The 20054-nt window shown below is 54.4% G+C and overlaps 1 protein-coding gene and 1 pseudogene across 5 annotated transcripts in view; one reads left to right on the top strand and one right to left on the bottom strand.

Annotated features, from left to right (window-relative positions):
* FAM207A (family with sequence similarity 207 member A) overlaps nucleotides 1-20054 on the bottom strand; it is a 52107-nt gene that overhangs the window by 30759 nt on the left and 1294 nt on the right. For 2 of the 4 annotated variants that reach the window (XM_023193071.3, XM_023193060.3), the window contains exons 1-2: nucleotides 11251-11517; nucleotides 7383-7491 (exon numbers count right to left, since the gene is read on the bottom strand). In XM_023193071.3, the coding sequence (XP_023048839.1) occupies nucleotides 7383-7491; nucleotides 11251-11379 (238 nt within the window). In that variant the 5' untranslated portion in view covers nucleotides 11380-11517. Of the gene's footprint in view, nucleotides 1-7382; nucleotides 7492-11250; nucleotides 11518-20054 lie in introns of those variants that run through there. The other 2 variants (XM_023193049.3, XM_023193077.3) reach the window with 2 other exon arrangements.
* Nucleotides 13418-19712, top strand: LOC111526985 (annotated as a pseudogene). The gene is made up of 3 exons (XR_004228620.1): nucleotides 13418-14062; nucleotides 17140-17403; nucleotides 17925-19712. The product of XR_004228620.1 is annotated as an uncharacterized protein encoded by LINC01547-like (transcript).

The following is a 20054-nucleotide window of genomic DNA, read 5'->3' on the forward strand; positions in this document are numbered from 1 at the left end:
TGGGGCACGGTGGGCAAGGACATGGCTGTTCACCCTGTGCGTTGAGGACTCAGCCCCTGGATCCAGATGGTAGAGCCGGGACTTGAACAGGACGGGCAAGGGGCCACATCCACAGCCTGTCCCTGTGCTTCTTCCAGGACTGTGTGGCAAGCTAGGCCCACCCATGCCCACTCTCCCTGCCTCTCTCCTGTCTCCCTGTGCGATGCCATGAGGTGCTGGCCCCGTGGATGGCTGTGAGCTTCAGCGCCACCAGGCAATGGGAGCTCCTCTGCGCCCAGTATGGCAGCGGCCGCGGTTTCATCTCAAGCTGAGTGAACAGGAGCCAGGCCACGAGACACAGGCACAGGAGAGTCTGGCCGAGCCCAGGGGAATCTTCTCCTGCGTGTTCTGCTGCTGCTGTGTGTTTAAACCATTTTTAAGGCCTTTAAATCCAACTGGCAACTTTAATCCGACGAAGGCTTAGCCGGCTGCACTGTGCCCACGACACGTGTGCCCAGTCGCCGTCACGTGCTCCAGGACGGGCACCAGCTGGAGTCCCTGTGATCCTCAGGCAGGTGCCGGGCATACTTCCCTGGGCCGGTCTCTGTGCCCCAAGTTCTATGAGGATAAACCCATCGCAGTTCTACAGCAGTCCCCAACACCCTCCTTCCACAGGTGAAGGAGCTGACTGCAGAAACCCTGAGGACACCGGCAAGGAGGTGCAGGAGGCTAGAACCCCCGAGGCCCTGGCTGGCTCCTGACTCCCACTAAGATGGCTGGAAACAGCACTATGTCTTGTCCAAGTCAAATGCCTCAGCATGGCACCTTGTGACTACGTGACCGTGGGCCTGAGAAGCGCCACCAACAGGGCCACACTCCCAGATGGACTGGCGTGGGCCACGCCTCTGACCCCTGGTCTAGCATCTCAACAACACGTGGCTCACGAGGATGCCCAGCTTAAGAAACAAGTCACTGGGCTCCCAACATACGGGTCGGCACGGCCACACCCTCCACAGGAGCGCAGGTAAGAAGGCACCCCACTCCCAGCCACTGCACCACGCAGCCAAGGCGGACGACACACAGGGAGCTGCAGCCGAGCCGAGGCCATCTGACCCCAAGCCTCACTTCCACGGAGCCGTCTCCAACGTAACCTCCCCGTCGGTTTGTTCTTATTTTAACTTGGGAGTAGACATAAGTAACAAGTATGTTCTGCATGGTTTCTGTCATACCCTTGACTTCACAATAGTAGAAAAAGGTCTTAAAAAAAGGAATTTTATTTTTTGAGATACTGGAAAACAGCAGAAAAAGAGCCCATTCTGTTTTCAGACAGACACCTGGGACTCAAGCTCAGAGACACAGGCAGGGTGGGGCAAGGTTCATTTCCTGGCATTTTCAGTTCTCTTAAAAAAACAAAATCCCTGAAGACAACCCTGTAAGCCCAGAGTCTAAGGCACTCTGTACTGTCTGATGAGGAGCTGGGACTTCCCAAGTCCCCACTGTGCAAGGCAGGAGGGAGAGCCTCCATCGCTATCGCGGGACTGACCCACACCTGGGCTGACCTGAAAAGGACACAGCTCTGCTGCCCTCTGCTGGGCAGATCACCAGTGCAGAGGGACGCCCAGGAAGCCACTGCAGGTGCCCGGGGGTGGAGTGGCGTCTAAGCAGGTACGATCACCTGGGCATCGCCCTGTGCTGACTGGGAGAGCCAGCCCTGCCCGAGGGCCGGGTGCAGGAGCTCCGGGTGTCCTTGCACCACAGCCTGGTGGCCTCGTCACCCAGTCCAACACGCCTGCAGACGTGTTCCACTGGCAACAGTAGCAGGTTGTACGCAGCGGGGAGGCGCAGGCGGAGGCGGCAGGAGTGGCTGCCAGAGCAGCATTGGTGGTGGTGGGTGTCCTGGGCCCGGCATCTAAGAGCAGGCCTCTGCGGCTTCAGGTCTGGCCCCGCGGTGCGCTCTGGCCTGCTGCTGCTGCACAGAGGGCTCTGGGGAGTAGGTGGGGCTGGGGTCAGGCTTTGGGGACTCGGACAGCAGTGTGTCCACCCGGCCAAGGGTGCCGGGTTCCTCTGGAGGAGCCTATGTGCAGGACCGCCTGGGCTGTGTCCCTAGGGTCCACCCCATATTGGGGTGACTGCCGGGCCTGACACTCCTGACAGCTAGGTCCAGGGCCCATGGCCCACGGCCCACAGTCCACTCCCAGATCAGGAGCAGCCCCGGGCAGGGCCACAGGCCATGCGAGGGGAGCCACAGCTGCATGCTCCAGAGCCAGGAGGAGCGGGAGCAAGCAGCAGCCCACCTCAGGGCTGGGGACCCAGTCTCTCTGCACTCTCACTCTTCCAGGCTCAGAGATGCCTGCTCCTGCTGCCTGGCCTCTCCCTGCTTCCAACACCCACTCCAATCTCAAAGTGGGGTTGGGGCCAAGCCCAGGCGCTGTCACGGCCCGGCCGGGTGTGCACACACCCAGGCCCTGCCACCTCGGGCCCCTCTGGACCTTGGGCACCAACAAGCTCTGGGAGGAAGCCAAGGCAGGGGCTGCGGGTGGCTTGGCACTGGCCTGCAACGGCCGGACCCTACGCTTGCTCACACACACCCTTCGCCACTCCACGCCCGACTCCAGTCTCCCTTGGAGCCATGGGATCCAGGCCAGTAGCAGGAGCACAAGCTTAGCACAGCTTGCCAGGCCAAGCCGGTGAAACGAGCCCAGCGGCCCTGGGCAAAACTTGAGCAAAGGTGCCACCGGCCACAGGTATCTGGCCAGAAAAGCAACACCTCCAAAATCCTGTAACCCCACCGGCGCCTCTCATGGTCCCCACGCCCCCAAAACCCATCCACCGTGCTGTGAGCTCCCTCTCCAGCAATGGTGACAGGCCTCCCTCCCCGCTCTGCTCCAGGGGCCCCCAGCCCCACCCGGCTCTGAGTCCACGCCAGGTCTCGCCCCACCCTGCCTGTGTCTCTGGGTTGAGTCCCAAGTGCCTGTTTGAAAACAGGTGGGTTCATTTTCTGGTATGAAGGAACACAGAACTAGAAATCCAATTCGAAGCATGCTCCAGGACAAGCTCCCTGGACCACATGATGCTGCACGACCAGCTCCCTGGACTGCCTGATGCCAAGGACTGGCGCCGTGCCCAAGGCTGGAGGATGCAGCCACCACTGGACACCCGGCCGGCTGCCAGGCTCTGGTGTTGCACAAGCTCACTGCGCCAGCTAGAGTGGGCTACACAGCACGCACAGCAGGTGGCACTGTGTGGGGGGAGGCTCAGGAGACAGGTGCTCAACCCAGCTCTGCCACAGGTCCCTCGCCACCCCCAAAGCAGACACGGAGGAGCTGTAGCCTTGATATGGGGTCCACAGGCTTCCACAAAGCCCCTGCATGCACAACCCAGCCCACATGCAAAGCGGAGTCCTGCTGGGGAGGTGCAGAGGGTCCTAGAGAGCTGGGGCAGGAGGAGACTCTGGACCAGCCTCAGCCTTGCACCCATGCCCTCCTCCTCCCGTGGCAGGAGGCTGCAGAGCTCAGAGGGTCCCTCCCAGGACGCAGGGCCCACCTGTAATGGTAAGGCAGGCCCCGGGGCACAGGAGGGGAACTGGGGGCAGATGTGGCTTCCGGGCGAGCTGGGATCCCAGGGGCTTCAAAAAAACATAGAGGGGCGCAGATGGGCACACGGATGTCCACCAAGTGAGGGGCCACAGCCTAGACCCCTCCCCTGGGCCACCCGGCTCCTTGTTCAGAGATGCGGCATGCAGTGCTATTTCTGACTCAGGCCAGGGCAAGGACGATGAGACACATCTTGGGAAGTTGATGTTGCACTAATCCAGGCAGACAGGCACCCACAGGCCGCCACCTCACCTCCATATCCAGGCGGGTCACTGAGGGGTGGCGGCCAAGTCACAGGATGCAGTATCTGCATGACATGGGCCTGCCCTGGGCCCAGGCCCCAGCACAAGCCCAGGGTTGGGAGGGGTAGGGACCCAGGGCACCAGCCAATCAGGAGCTGAGGAGACCAAACCAAAAAAACAGAACTGTTCCTGGAGAGAGGGAGGAACGTGCTGAGGAGCAGCCAAGATGCAAAGGAGCCCAGTGAGGCGCCTGGATACCTCGGAAGCCCGAAGAAAAGGGGCTGGGGCCCCCAGACCAGGGCAAGCCCCTCCACCTGTGGGGCTGCTCCTCTGAGGGTCTGCGGGCCCCACCCATGGGGCCAGGCACCCCTGCCACCCTGCCAAGCTGGCGCTTCACATCCCAGGGGAAGTGGAGGCTTGTCCCCCCGTCTGAGCCCTCTGTGAGGTCCAACGGTCCCCTTTATCCAGCCCAGGACTCTTCAGGGCAGAGAACCCACAGCAGGCGGTGGGAGGAACATGCACCAGAACCCTGGGCCGAGAGCCACAGACAAAGATGGCGGGCCAGAGGCCTCGCTCCAGAACGGCTGTGATGCGGGCCTGCGGCGATGAGCTCAGAACACCCCCCTCCACAGGACGGCCACCTGGAACGCACCTCAGGGACAACCTCCAAGGGACCATTTTGGAGCACCTTCTCCTGAATCTCCCTGGGGCACCGAGGCAGAAATCACGGCCATGGGCAGTACCCGAAGCCACCGGCTCCTGGCCAGAGCCACTAAGTTCATCCCCAGGGCAAGGCCCCAACACCCAAAACCCTGACCCTGCCACATAGCTCAAATAATTCCCATCCTTGTGCCCCTCCAGGAGAGCTATGGGAAACACTGCACACAAGCAGCAAGCGCCAGCACGGGCCACGCTACAGTCCAAACTGCACGAGCTCAGGGTTGGGGAGCACAGAATGGGCCACGCTACAGTCGGCACAAGCTCAGGGCTGGGGAGCACCAGAACGGGCCACACTACAGTCCGGTCGGCACAAGCTTTAAGGTTTTTATGCACAAATAAGGGTATGTGAATTAAGAAAAAAATCAATTACCCAATGGACTTGCAATCAATAGAATCTTCAAATTTTTTCAACTTATTGTTCAATTACTTCAAGAAAACATTTCTATGCTCTACTGTTATAATGTGGTTCTGAAATGTGAAATCAATCTTTGACACCAAAAAGTTCAAGCTTCTACCCTCTCCCACCAGTTACTCTAAACTAATGAGGTTTGAGCTTACAGAAAACAAAGACCTGGCCAGGCGCGGTGGCTCACGCCTGTAATCCCAGCACCTGGAGGCCAAGGCGGGCACATCACGAGGTCAAGAGATCAAGACCATCCCGGCCAACGTGGTGCAACCCCACCTCTACTAAAAATACAAAAATTAGCTGGGCGTGGTGGCGGGTGCCTGTAGTCCCAGCTACTCGAGAGGCTGAGGCAGGAGAATCACTTGAACCCAGGAGGCGGAGGTTGCAGTGAGCCAAGATCACGCCACTGCACTCCAGCCTGGTGACAGAGCAAAACTCCGTCTCCAAACAAGCAAACAAACAAACAAAACCAGAAGATCCAGGGTGGCTCAAAGGACAGGCCACAGGGCTGCTGGGCATGACCTCAGCCCAAGAACACGGCGAGGCCAGATGTTGCTAACGAGGAGTTTCCCTGGTAGGCAAGAGGGGTCGTGAGCGTGACGCCTTCCTCAACTAGGAGGGGAAGAGAGGACATGAGGGTCAGTGCAGCAGGTGGCCTTGGGGATCAGATGAGCCACAGGGGTTGAAGGGAGAGGGCCAAGAAAAGGCAGAGGAAAGAGGCCGCTGTGTGAAAGAGAGGCTTTCTCTGAGAAGCTCAGGCCAGAGCCGGGTCAGTGAAACCCACGACTCCCCTCCCCGTGGGGACAGCCTCAGTGGCCTCGTCGGCAATCAGGGAGCGCACAGCTCGGGCAGACCACCCACTACATCGAGGCTTCTGGCTGGAAGGCACACTTCTCTCTGGAGTTACCTGGCCTGGTCAGCTCACCAGGTCCTCCTCGGAGAGAAGGCGCAGGAAACCAGCACTGGTGAAATGTACCTGGATCTTTCTAGAGGCACAGTGAAGGCCTCAGCACCTATGACCTATGTCTGTCGCCGCTTTGTGGACAATGGAGCTGAGGGTCCGAGAGCACCCACAATCACATGACTTGCGCCCAAGGAATCACAATCACATGACTTGCGCCCAAGGCTGGTCACCTCTGGGCAGCTGCAAAACCTACTCATCCCCAGCCTTGCCACCAGACCAGCCTCATTCAACAGATGCGGAGTGGACACCTCCACGGCCTTCACTGCACTGTTTTAAACGTTTCACACCAACTAACTCATCTCAACCTCAAAACTGCCACAACTTAGGAGATAAATATTGTTACCACCTTTGACAGATGCAAAACCCAGGCCCAGAGTGATCAACTGCGCAGCCAGAGGCTACCAGGCGGTGAGGAGCAGAGGCCCAGAGCCCACGCTCTCAACAGGCTGCCTACAGGTCCCAGACCTGGCTCGTGCCCTGTCCTGACACTCCCAGCTCTGCGGACTGTGAAGTCAAGTGCAGTCTTCACTGTCACACTGGTGCCCCGAGCTCTGCACCCACAGCCAGGCCCTCTCCCTCCCCAATCCGTGGCTCTCCGAGGCCGTCAAGATGTAAAAAGTCGAGCTCTGCACCCACAGCCAGGCCCTCTCCCTCCACAACCTGTGGCTCTCTGAGGCTGTCAAGATGTAAAAAGTACTCCTTGTGCCCCTCATGGACTCCCTTAGATGAGTGAAGGAAGCTCTTTCCTGGATTTATCCCTGGGAGTGACACTGTGTCACCATCCTCCAGCCAGAAAGTCAACACTCCTGGCGTTGAACATGGTGGCCTGGAACTCTCTAGAACACCTCAGGCTCAGTAGGAGGTGCAGGGGACTGCATTCCCTGCTAAGCTCCAGACACTGGAGTGAGTGCGAATTCCCGGGCCCTCTCCCTGGCCAAGTTGATGTGTGTGCTGCAGGACTGCAAGGAGCACAACCAGGAGACAGGGAAGAGCGGCCCATGGCTCTGATGAAACTGACGGGACCCCACTTGGGCTTCAGGATCTAAACCCTAGCGAGTTATTTGTACAAAATGATAAACAGCTAACCTCTGCAACACGTAAAGCACTTGTTTAAGAAAAGGGATCAAAACTGCCCCAAACATGGAGACAGACCATGAGAGAATCAGCACACATGGAGAAAATAGTTCAAACCCTGTTGGTCACCAAAGAAGCCCAAGTTCCTGTGGCTTTAGCGCTGCTGCCAGGATGCAGGGCAGTCCCTGCGTAGCTGGGGGGACAAGATGCAGCCCAGGAGCAAAACCACAGCTGCAATCTACTCTGGGGAATCGCCCCAACAAATAGCCAGGGGCATCCCTTGCTCAAGGACATTGTCAGGTACAGGTTAGCTGGAAAGCTGCTGAGACCTCGTGTGTGTGAGTGACTGATCCCAGATCTGCTGGGCATCAGCATGGCAACCCACGCACTCAAGACTGCCTTACCTCTCCTGACGGAAGTGACACTCCTCACGTCCAGCTCCAGCTTCTGCACCAAGGCGCTGGGGTCTATCTTGGTCCTGGCAAAGATGTTCGTGTTGATGAACGCCCAGTCCTAATGTCCCCAACAAAAAAAGGAAGGAAAAGAAAGGTGTGAGACTTGCTCTGTGGTTTCAGAGGGAAGTTAAAGGTGAGGAGAAGACGGAGGACAAGAACCCGGATTCCCCAGCTTCTCTGCCTGGGAGGACCTGGGGGGAACAACCCTCACCTCCCAGAGTAGGAGCCTCCGGTCCCAGAGCTCCAGGGCAGACGCGTAGCGCCCAGGCCCACCTGCCCCCTGCCTGAAATCACCAGACGGGCTTCAGGAGTCAGGACTAGTATCTCAAGAACCAAATTTCTTGCCCAACCGTTTCGTCTTACTCTTTCTACTGTGCCGCAGAAGAAATCTGCAGCTGAGCAGATGAAGGAGAGGCAGCTCCCAGCCTGCCGGCCCCTTCAGCTCACAATGACCACACCCCATCAGAACCAGTCGTCTCAGCGGCCCCTCTGCCAGGTCTGTTTCTGAGCCACACTCATCCCTACGTGAAGACTTCAGCTCCTCCAAGTCAGCTGTCGACCACACTGTAAGACAGAACCCCCAGTCCCTGACCCCCGTGCTGCCTGGCCCATTCACGTGCAGGCCTCGCTGACCTTGGCAGGGAAGGCAGCATCAACCTCAACAGAGGTTTCTGAGGGGTGTCAGAATACGCCACCCCAAAACATGTCACTTTGGCAAAAGAATTATTTTGAGCTAAAGGCACTTAAAAATATAGCAGGTACCCAGAGGGCACATTAACCCCCTCCGTTTTTCCTGAAAGAAGATGAAATCCCCATATGGAAGATGCCCTCCTACACCAGAAGGAAAGTGACATTCTTATCATCAGCGACGGATGAGAGGAGCCAAAAGCACTCTGCACAGACACACCTGGTGAACACAACCCCTCCCCTCCTGCAGCCTGCCTCCCCGAGCGCTTTAGTTTTCCACGACCACCTCCATTCAACCTCTTACCCTCTCACAGAAGCACAAAGGTCTCCCCCTTCCTTGTCTTCATTTCCCTATGAGGCTCCCATGTCACATAAAACTTCAATGGATGTGTATGCTTTTCTCCTGTTTATCTGTTTTATGTGAGTCTAAATCTCAGGCCCAACCTGAAAACCCTGAAGGTAGAGGTAAAATGTGGCCTCCCTCACATTACAGAGGAGACAGGGTGCAGGTGGGGCAGAAGGCAGCTAGGGCAGCAAGAGGTGCCGGGCTGGACTGCAGCTCCCCAGGCACCCTCACCCACAGCACCTGAGGAAAAAACCCTTGGTCTTGGGGGGTTAACGTGGCAGGGACAGAAAAGTCGGTACATGGGAAAATATCAGACTCGAAGGGCAACAGTGCTGGAGACCAGGGCAGCCTTCAAACGGGTGGGCAGGTGGCTGAGGCAGCACAGGTAGGCTGAGGCCTCACAGGCAAACAGGGCCCAGGTGGGGACAAGGGGTGGAGCGTGCAGCCTTCCAGATCATGAATGTACGTTGGTATATGGCATACGACTGCTTTTCCCACCGTACCTGGGACATTCTCCGTGGTGGCACTTTATACCTCATTAATGCATATTTCTGGAGCTTAATATAAAAAACGCTGTTACATCATTTGAATGTCTTTCAAGGATTACAATGTCATTGTCTGATTAGACACTAGAAATCCTTTTTACCTGTCTATTCCATATTCAAGTTCAATGACTATATCTTCCATATACACAAGTTTTATCTGTTGCTTTTATCTTCAAATCTGCCAAGTCTTTTTAACGGCTCTTTGTTCCTTTCTATGATTCCTGAATTATGTCTTTCCCATTTTCAGACACATTTATTTTTTAGTTTCTGTCTGATAATTCTATTTTCTAATTTCCACCCCAGGCAGGGACATCAGAACACTGGGTCCCGCTCAGCCCCACCTCAGCCACCAGCAGGGCGCAGGGCCAAGACGACTAGGGGCACACCCCTCTGCTGCTAGTAGAGAGAGATGTCACCTGAGAAGCTGAAGCTGCTCCTGCCTCATCTCTGGTGTCCTGACATGGAGCTCCTGCCCAGGAGAGGTGGACTGCAAAAAAGAACTCCACAGCTCCGCCAGAGGGGGCTCACTGCGTCTGCAGCTCCTGTGAGGGCTCTCACGCCTAAGGGGGTTGTTGACCAGGAAGGAGCTCTGGGTGGTGACGGGTGCAGAAGGCAGGGTGCCCAAGGCTCCTGGGTAGACGGTAAGCCCTTCTGACCCAGGAACAACTCCCAGCAAGTCGCATTCCTGGCAGTCTGGAGGCTGTGTGCGTGTTCGGGGATGCGCCCTCCCAGGAGTGAGCAGAGGGACTCCGTAAGCTACTAGTCCTTGGCTGTGCCTCTCTGAGGGCAGAAGGGAGGTCAAAAATATGAACACGCTGAACCTGACAGCCATCTCCAAGCCGGAGGTATCCACTGGTAAAGGGCAAAAACCCAGTGGCCAAGGAGGTGTTAAGAACAATTACTGACCAGTAAGGAGCTTAAGCAGATCCAAGTAGCCAGGCTAAAAGATAAACAGAGGAAGGAGAAAAAAAAAAAAAACCAACAACAACAAGGGGGCACATCAGAGGCTACACACAGCTGGAAGGGGACGAGGAGAGAAGTCACACAGTTCAGTGCCAGATCAACAAACAAAGTAATCAAGCAAATACTAATCCCTGGTTGCTACAGGACTATCCAAAATGCCCAATTTTCCACAAAAAGTGATACATTCAAAGAACTAGGAAAGCTTGAGCCAGGCAACGGAGACTGCTTTGAGGGGCCCACATGTAAAGAATTCAGAGTAGCCATTACAAATATTTCCAAGGACTAACAGAGACCATCGTCTAAAGAACTAAAAGAAGGTATAATGACATTCTCACATCAAAAAGAAAAACATCAGTCAAGAGAAATTATTTTTAAAAGGAGGAGGAACAGGAGGAGAGAAATAAAGTCAATTCTGGGCTCAAAAAAATGAAAAATTTCACTGGAGGGGTTCAAAAGTAGCTCTGGGCTGGGAGAACATGTAAACTTGAATTAAGAGAGAGATTATGCCATCTGAAGAAAAGAGAAAAACGGAATGAACAGCGCCTTAGAGCACTGTGGGACACCATCAGGCACGACGCACATATTTATAATGGAAGTATCTGGAAGAGAGGAGTGACAGAAAAGGGCAGAAAAAATTCTCAAAGAAATAATGGTTGAAAACTTGCCAATGTAATGAAAAACATTAACGTACACATGCAAAAAGCTCAGTAAACTCCACGCAAAATAAATACAAAGAGATCTACACCAAGACACATCGGTCAAAATATTTAAGACAAAAGTTAAGAAAAAAATCCTGAAAACAGTAATTTCTCTCACGTGCAGTGTCTGGAACAAACACAGAAGGTAGATTCGTGCTTGCCTAGGGCTGAGTGGGATGGGGAGACAGGCAGCTGACTGCTAAAGGGAACGGGGTCTCTCTCGAGTTTGCTCTCCGTCCTTCTCTAATCCTGGGAACGTCCTTTCCTTTCCTGGGAGCTCAGTGCGATTCAGGAACCTCTGGGGTCCGCGCGGCAAACCTGGACCGCAGCGGGAGGTTCCTGGCTCTCTCCCCGCCCCGGGAGCGGCGCGAGTCCGTGTGCCCAGGACTGCAGCGCAGAGCGGGAACTCGGAGTTCGCGACGCTTCGCGAAGCAAGAAGGTGGCGTCTGTCGCGCAGCAAACGCCCGCAGAGCCCGAGGGTGGGCCTGGGTCGCTGACCCCTGCCGGAGGCGAAGCCCCGCAGCTCACCCGCCCTCGGACCCACGCGGAGGCCCCCGGCCCGAGCCTCCCCCACTCACCTTCCCCGCGGCCGAGGCCGGCGGAGGGGCCGCCTCCGGAGCAGGGGGCGCGGGGCCGGGGACGGCCTCCCCCTTGGGCCTCACGGCAGCCTGGTGCACTCTGGCGCGCAGCCCCCTCACTTTCCCCATCTTCCCTGCAGAGATCGGCGAACGCGCGGAGCGCCTCCCGGAAGCTGGTCCTGCGCTCTCGCCGCCCGACGGAAACAGGAGCGGCGGCTGCCGGGATCCGCGCGAGCGCCGGAAGTACCCGGAAGCAGCTCGGCGGGCGCAGGGTCGGGGTGTAGGCTTGAAGCGCTCTGAGGACGGGGATGGCGCGGAGGACGGCGATGGCGCGGAGGACGGCGATGGCGCGGAGGACGGGGATGGCGCGGAGCACGAGAAACAGTGAGTTTCTGTCTAGATCCTGAGGTACCCAGGGGGGGTGGGTCCGAGGTCGGGGATGGAGAGGACGCGACCCCCGCGGCAGTCGAGCTGGCCTTTTAAAAATTCTGTGTTCGAGGAGTCTCCCGCTGTCGCCCAGGCTGGAGCGCAATGGCGCGAAATCGACTCACTGCAGCCTCGACCTCCAGGATTCGAGCGATCCTCCCGCCTCAGCCTCTCGAGAAGGTGGGACCACCGGTGGACACCGCCACGCCCTACTAATTTTTATTAATGTTTTGCTAGAGCCGGGATCTTGCTGTGTAGCCCAGACTGGTCTTGAACTCCTGGACTTCAGCTATCCTCTCTCCTCGGCCCCCAAAGCGCTGCGATTGAGAGCATGAGCCACACTGCGCCTGGCCAAGCTAGTCCATTTTGATTGACCTTCACTTCATGTCAATTTATTTTTTACTTTTCGATTTATTTATTTTTACTAAATTTATTTTTATTTTTAATTATTTATAAATTTAATTTAATTATGTATTAATATATTATATTTTAATTATATATTATAAAAATAATTTAGTATTTATATTTAAAATTATTAAAAAATAAATTTAAATTTATTTTTACTATTCAATTTAGTCCTCAGAACAGTTCCTTAGAATTGGATATTGCTCAGTTTACATGGGAAACATAGCATCCAGGTAATGGGCTGGGTCCCGTGCTGGTAATGGGAGTCCTGCTCGTCTGACTGCTTGCACCCCGTGCTGCCTATGCTGGGCGCGGTGGGGTGCATTAGGGAAGAGACCCAAAGATGCAATGCCTGTCCTCAAGGAGCCCATTGTTCTCACGGGGACACAAAGCTGACACATCAAGAACAAACTATGGAACGGACTGTGGTTGGGGGCCATGAAGGAAGGCTGCCAAGTCCGGGCCCAGCCAGGTAGCGGCCACACCTCTACCCTACTCCCCAACACTGGGCACCAGCACTAGCCTGCCCAGGACCCGCAGTGAAAACCCACCCATACAAAATGCACTTTGAAGAAGAGTAGCGGGTCCCAGGCAGAGCCAGGGCCACCTCTCAGAAAGGAGCTCAAGTTTCTCACCCAACTAAGAGATGGACAGATGACCGCACAAGCCACTCGCAGCCCAAGGTGATAGACTAGGATATATTCAAGGCTGTGCAACTGGCTTGAAGTCGTGTCTGCTAACATATTCGAAGACCTATGGAGCATTCACAAGTCGTTCTTTTTACCCTCCAACTGGACGTGTTCACAGCCAGTCTACCTAGGAATGCTGTTGGCTGTGAAAACTTCAGAGGTGAAAACTCCAGAGGCTGGTGTCTTTAGAGTTCCGTCAGGGTGCCTTCAGCATCTGAGCCCAGCAACTCTTGAGGTGAAAGTGCTCATCCTTTTTTTTTTTTTTGTGAGACAGTCTCGCTCTGTCACCCCGGCTGGAGTGCAGTGGCGCGATCTCAAAGTACTCATCTTTATGTACTTTAGATGCCAGTGAATGTCTATTGTTTGAGCCACCTGGATCACTTTACCTGTTAACCATTCCAATGTGAGTTTACTTCATGGGATTGTCCCTGTTTTTAAAGAACATTCTGGCCAGGCGTGGTGGCTCACTTTGGGAGGCCAAGGCGGGCGGATCACCTGAGGTCGGGAGTCTGAGACCAGCCTGACCAATGTGGAGAAACCCCGTCTGTATTAAAAATGCAAAATTAGCCAGGTGTAGTGGCGCATGCCAATAATCCTAGCTACTCGGAGGCTGAGGCAGGAGAGTCGCTTGAACCCGGAAGGCAGAGACTGCAGTGACCCGAGATTGCACCATTGCACTCTGGCCTGGGCAACAAGAGCAAAACTCCGTCTCAAAAAAAAAAAAAAATTCTATATGATTTAAAGATTAGCCTCCTCTTCCACAGCCAGCCCAGTATTTGAGACTGCTATGGTTTGAATGCCGGTCCCCTCTGAAACTCATGTTGAAATTTAATTGCTGTCATACCAGTATTAAGATGTAGCACCTTTAAGAGGTGATTAGGCCACGAGGACTCTACCGTCAGGAATGAGTTAATGTTGTTATCATGGGAGTGGGTTTGTTATTAAAGTATTTTTTATAAAAGGACTAGTCTCTCCCCCTTTTGGCACACTCTTGCCCTCTCTTTGCTGTTTCACCGTGGGATGACACAGCAAGAAGGCCCTTGCCAGTCGTCAGCCCTTCAGTCTTGGACTTCCCAGTCTCCAGGACCATGAGCCAATACATTTCTGTTCATTATATAAATTACCTAGTCTGTGGTATTCTGTTATAGCAGCACAAAGCAGAGTAAGACAGAGACAAAGATGCTCACCTGTACCAAGGTGGAAGCTTCAAAAGAAGCCATTCATGTATGGGGTGGTGCTGCAAAAGGACCACAGTAGAGAATCCCTCACCAGTAAGGAACTGTGTTAATCAGGTAACTAATTTTTTAAAAAAAATTTTTAAGAGACAGGGTCTCACTCTGTTGCCCAGGCTGGAACAGTGGTGCAATCATAGCTCACTAACAGTGACCTCCTGGGCTCAAGTGATCCTCCCACCTCAGCCTCCTAAATAGCTGGGAACACAGGCATGTGCCACCACACCTGGCTAATGTATTTATTTATTTACTTATTCTTATTCTTCTTCTTATTATTTTTTGCAGAGACAATCTCCCTGTGTTGCCCAGGCTGGTCTTAAACTCCTGGGCTCAAGCAGTCCTCCCACTTCAGCCTCCCAAAATGCTGAGATGACAGGCGTGAGCCACTGCATCTGGCCCCAGATTTTCTTTTTAAAAAAAGCAGCATATGTGTATGATACTGTAGGGGAGGCAAATATCCACCTTCCTCCTCTTAGGGTCCTGGCTGGGCCTGGGAACTAAGTTGAAAGCAGATGGATTAACAGGAGGAATGTATACAAATTTAATGTCACCTTCATGTGACACAGGACCTTCCTAAGGAAGCAAAGACCCAAAGAAGCGACGAAACCTATGTGTTTTTGCAGGAGGTTGAACAAAGAGGCAGTTGTGGAAAAGTAAACCATGTGGGGAGGCTTAAGAACAACAGGAATTACTTTAATTACTTCAATGTCTGTACAGAATTCTGTTGGCTATGATGTGCTTCCCTGTAAAGGAATATTTCTTTGCCCGGTACAGGGAAGGCATCTTTTTTTTTTTTTTTTTTTTAAGACAGTCTCTGTCACCCAGGCTTGAGTGCAGTGACGCGATCTCGGCTCACTGCAACCTCTGCTGCCCAGGTTCAAGCGATTCTCGTGCCTCAGGAGAATCTCAGTAGCTGAGATTACAGGCACCTGCCACCGCGCTCAGCTAATTTTTGTATTTTTAGTGGAGACAGGGTTTCACCATATTGGTCAGGCTGGTCTTGAACTCATGACCTCATGATCCACCTGCCTCGGTCTCCCAAAGTGCTGGGATTATAGGCGTGAGCCACTGCACCCGGCTGGGAAGGCATCTTTCACATGGGCATGTTTTTTTTTTTTTTTTTTTTGAGGCGGAGTCTCGCTCTGTCGCCTGGACTGAAGTGCAGTGGCCGGATCTCAGCTCACTGCAAGCTCCGCCTCCCGGGTTCACGCCATTCTCCTGCCTCAGCCTCCCAAATAGCTGGGACTACAGGCGCCCGCCACCTCGCCCGGCTAGTTTTTTTTTTTGTATTTTTAGTAGAGGCGGGGTTTCACCGTGTTAGCCAGGATGGTCTCGATCTCCTGACATCGTGATCCGCCCGTCTCGGCCTCCCAAAGTGCTGGGATTACAGGCTTGAGCCACCGCGCCCGGCCGCATTTTTTTTTTTTAATTATTATTATACTTTAAGTTCTAGGGTACATGTGCATAGCGTGCAGGTTTGTTACATATGTATACTTGTGCCATGTTGGTGTGCTGTACCCGTCAACTCGTCAGCACCCATCAACTCGTCATTTACATCAGGTATAACTCCCAATGCAATCCCTCCCCGCTTCCCCCTCCCCGTGATGGGCCCCGGTGTGTGGTGTTCCCCTTCCCGAGTCCAAGTGAGCTCATTGTTCAGTTCCCACCTATGAGTGAGAACATGCGGTGTTTCGTTTTCTCTTCTTGTGATAGTTTGCTAAGAATGATGGTTTCCAGCTGCATCCATGTCCCTACAAAGGACACAAACTCATCCTTTTTTATGGCTGCATAGTATTCCATGGTGTATATGTGCCACATTTTCTTAATCCAGTCTGTCACTGATGGACATTTGGGTTGATTCCAAGTCTGCTATTGTGAATAGTGCCGCAATAAACATACGTGTGCATGTGTCTTTATAGCAGCATGATTTATCATCCTTTGGGTATATGCCTAGTAATGGGATGGCTGGGTCATATGGTACATCTAGTTCTAGATCATTGAGGAATCGCCATACTGTTTTCCATAATGGTTGAACTAGTTTACAATCCCACTAACAGTGTAAAAGTGTTCCTATTTCTCCACATCCTCTAGCACCTGTTGTTTCCTGACTTTTTAATGATTGCCATTCTAACTGGTGTGAGATGGTATCTCATTGTGGTTTTGATTTGCATTTCTCTGATGGCCAGTGATGATAAGCATTTTTTCATGTGTCTGTTCGTTGTATGAATGTCTTCTTTTGAGAAATGTCTGTTCATATCCTTTGCCCACTTTTTGATGGGGTTGTTTGTTTTTTTCTTGTAAATTTGTTTGAGTTCTTTGTAAATTCTGGATATTAGCCCTTTGTCAGATGAGTAGATTGCAAAAATTTTCTCCCATTCTGTAGGTTGCCTGTTCACTCTGATGGTAGTTTCTTTTGCTGTACAGAAGCTCTTTAGTTTAATTAGATCCCATTTGTCAATTTTGGCTTTTACTGCCGTTGCTTTTGGTGTTTTAGACATGAAGTCCTACACATGGGCATTTTTATCTCCTGTCTTCAGGAAGAAAAGGAGAGATTCAGTGATGCTCTTGCAGGTGCCGTCTTTCAAGTGCCTTAAGTAGAAGTGATTCTCATATCAAAGTCACAGAGTCAGCCACCCTTCGATCCCAATGGAAACGTCCTAAAAGCTGTTTACAGTGAACAGTTTCCCCTCCTCCCCTGACCCCAGACCCTAGTTCCCTGCCCACTTGAAACCATGATTAGAGGTTTCCTGTCGCCATTCTAGAGACTTTTATACAAAGAGAGTTTTATCTATGAGAAAATATTTTTCAGTGATCCTGTTCTTCACACCAATTTAACCGACTTCCCTGATCCACACCTGGCTTCTCTCACATCATAAAGATCTTACTGTTTGCCCCTCACTCCCCCTGGCACTCCATAGCAGCTGCAGAGGACACTGGATATGGCCGTGGCTCCGTCAGTTCCCATGTGGCTTGTTCCCTGTCTCCTGCTGTAACTGACATGCTGGCATGCGCATTGCCTAATACATACAAACAGAAGCTTTCCAAAGAGAGAAGTCTCAGGAAATTCATGGTGAAATGTTTGGCAGTTGGTGTATATGAAAATCTCAGGCCTGCTGCTCCCTTCCTGTTGTACCCAGGAGGGGCCAGAAGGCTCCTCTCCAGGCGTCATAGGGGGAAACACTGGTCTCATGAGAGACCTGGGTCCTGCCCATCAGGACCAAAGTGGCACATGCGAGGACCCTGCAGGCCAAGAGACGACAGCGATTACAAACCCCAGCCCCAGCCTTGCAGCTGACCTTGCAGGTGACACCCTGCCCGGCTGTCCCGGTGCAGCTGAACATCAGGGGCCTCTGCTGGACAGAAGCTCCGAGTCCACACTCTGACCCCAGGGGCTGGGGCTGGTAGGTGACACGTTGCACTCTCATTCTGGATTCTGCTGCCTCTTTCTGATCAACAGGTGAAGCCTCAGCATACTGAGAGGGGGCTAGGAGTGGCCCCTGCAGACATGCTGGGCCTCGTGGTGCCTCACGGCTGTCCAGAACCAAACCACACGGTGCTGCTTTGCCTCAGCCATGGCCAGTGGTGAAAGGGACAGAGGGAATCACTGACGCCTGCAGGGATGCTCGGACCCCTCAGGAAGGCCGTCCAGGTGCCCACCTTCAGGGAGACCCACAGATGCCCCATGCTGGAGGGGCACAGTATGAGTGGCTGGATCCTTGCAGAGCCAGTGCTGGGCTTGGACCCTGCAGATGCAGGGGGTGGCCCAGGGAGGGTCTCCATGGACTCCGAGCCTGCCTCCGCCCTGGACTGTCTCCTGCTCTCTCCGCTCTGCCCCTGGAGTGGTGTGTGCTGGCTCTAGGTCTGTAGGAGGCGTCATTTAGAAATGACTTTCAGCTTGCCGCCCCGACCACATCTGTTTCAGGACCACTTCTACGAGGGGGGATGCTGCCGTGGCTGCATCAGTTTCAGCCTTTTCCCTGCCCTGAGACATCCCAGAGAGCGGCTGGGTGCTCACGGTTCCCTTTAGGCCATCAGAGGAAGATCAAAGATCAACCCTCCCCCATGGGCCCCTGCCTGCCGGGTGGGCTCCCTGCCTGTCTCCCGGCCCCCAATAGCTCCACAGATTCTGCCGATGGCTGCTTTAAAGGAGGGAGGGGGTTTTCTGATTCTCTGGATATCCCTGGGGCTGGAACTGTGGGCTGAGCCATGGGAGAGCCAGCCCAGTTCCCTGGGGGTTGTGGGCTGTGCCCCTCCGTCCCTTAGTAAAAATGCAGCAACTCGCAACTCGGAGTCAAGGGTCAATAGTCAGAAAACCTTGGTGCAGCCTGGGACAGGCATAGAGGTCTCAGCACAGCTGTCCAAGAGCAAGACCTAGAATCTAGCAGGGAACTATGTAGTCACCCCCGAGAGGCCGGGCTCTCTTCCTGAGTTCCAGGCCTAGGGTGGGGGTGGTTGTGGGTTCTGCACACACTGTTCCCCTACGTGATGGGTCTGTCCCACTTGGCTCCTCCCACTCGCTTCCCTCCTGTGGAGAAGCCTGTCCAGGTATCACTGCCTCCAGGAAGCTGTCTCTGATTTCTCCAGTTGAACAGTGAGACTTGCCACACCTCACATGCTCGCTCTTGTCACTGGAATTATAACCACAGGTTTTCCTGTATCCTGGACGACAAGGATGAGGGCTTTCCACTTGAGCCTCCCTGGTGGAGCCCAGCTCCTGGCATACCTGGTGAAAGTTCTCAAAAAGAAGAACATGGAGGAGGAATGTGGATAACAACCCTGGCTGCCTGCATATTCTGAGCTAGGAAGATGTAATGGTGAATGGCCTGCCTGTGTCCCAGCTCTGACTCAAGCCCAGGCCCTGGGTTCTGGCCCGAGCCTGAGTACTAGGTCCAGAGCCACCCAGCGCCAGGCCACATCCGCCTCACCTGGGACCCTGCGTGGGGTACAGTCTCGGGCCCCACCCACACCTGCTGAGTGAGAGACCCCATGGCAGGACTCAGCCACCTGGGGTTTCACAAGCCTCCAGTGGGTTCCTAGGCATGAAGACCACTGGTGAGAGGATGAACTGGCAGGAGCCTGTCTCTAGCCCCTCCTCGCCCCAGCCTGGCCCTGCCTCAGAGGCGGCACCCAGGATGTGGCCATGACCTGTGGACTCCACTCAATCCCTCTTCTCCAGGAGCCATGCAAAGTGTCAGCCAGCCAGGCCTCCAGAAGGCAGTCATCACCTGTGAGGGCATTGCGGTGTCAGTCGTGCAACTGCCAAGTGCCAGCATATGGCCCATGTCCAGTGCTCGGTAGCAGGGAGCCATGACCTGGCAAAGATTCCAGGCTCAAAGGCGCACCTGGGGGCCCTGGCCTCAGGGCGGCTCAACTTTGCCGGCACATCTGCCTCCTTCCAGATCTCCCATGCTCACCTCTGCCACAGGGAGGGAAGGCTCTGCCCGGGCCTTCCTTCCCTCAGCTCCGCCAGTGCAGGCTGGGCAGCCTGGGCTTCTGCCCACACTTTCTTCTTGAAAGAAGAACAAGGCTGAGGCTGCCAAACGCATCTCAGATGCATTTTTAAAAATCTTGGCCCCCTCTCCTTGTCCCATCATCCGCCTGGGAGGCCCTCCTCTCTCCGTGGTTCTCTCCCCACACTCTGTCACTGCCACATTTTCACCTGGGCCTGGCCTTTGTCTCCACCTGAAACTCCTGAAAATCTTGAAATGGATTTCTAGGTCCCTGGGGACTCGGGCAGCACATTCCCCTTCAGAATAAAGGGCGCCCACGGTCCCCCAGCACCTGCCCAAGCCACGCTCCTGGCTCCCCTTCCTACCCCTGCAGCCCAAGGGTCCCTTCAGCCACCCCCAAGTCCCCACCTGGGCTCCTGCCCCGCCCCTGGCTATCAGCGCCTTCTCCACCCGGGCGCCTCTGCTCACAGAGCCCCCCCTCGCTTCCCCTGGGATGGGGGGCCAGGCCATGACCCTGAGAGGCTAGCCGTGGTCTTGACCTCCCCTGAGCGCCCTCCCCTCCCTCTCCGTCCTCCCCCGGCCCCGGCCCCGGCCCCGTCCTC

Source organism: Piliocolobus tephrosceles, chromosome 19 (assembly GCF_002776525.5).
Source record: "Piliocolobus tephrosceles isolate RC106 chromosome 19, ASM277652v3, whole genome shotgun sequence".
NCBI lineage: Eukaryota > Metazoa > Chordata > Mammalia > Primates > Cercopithecidae > Piliocolobus > Piliocolobus tephrosceles.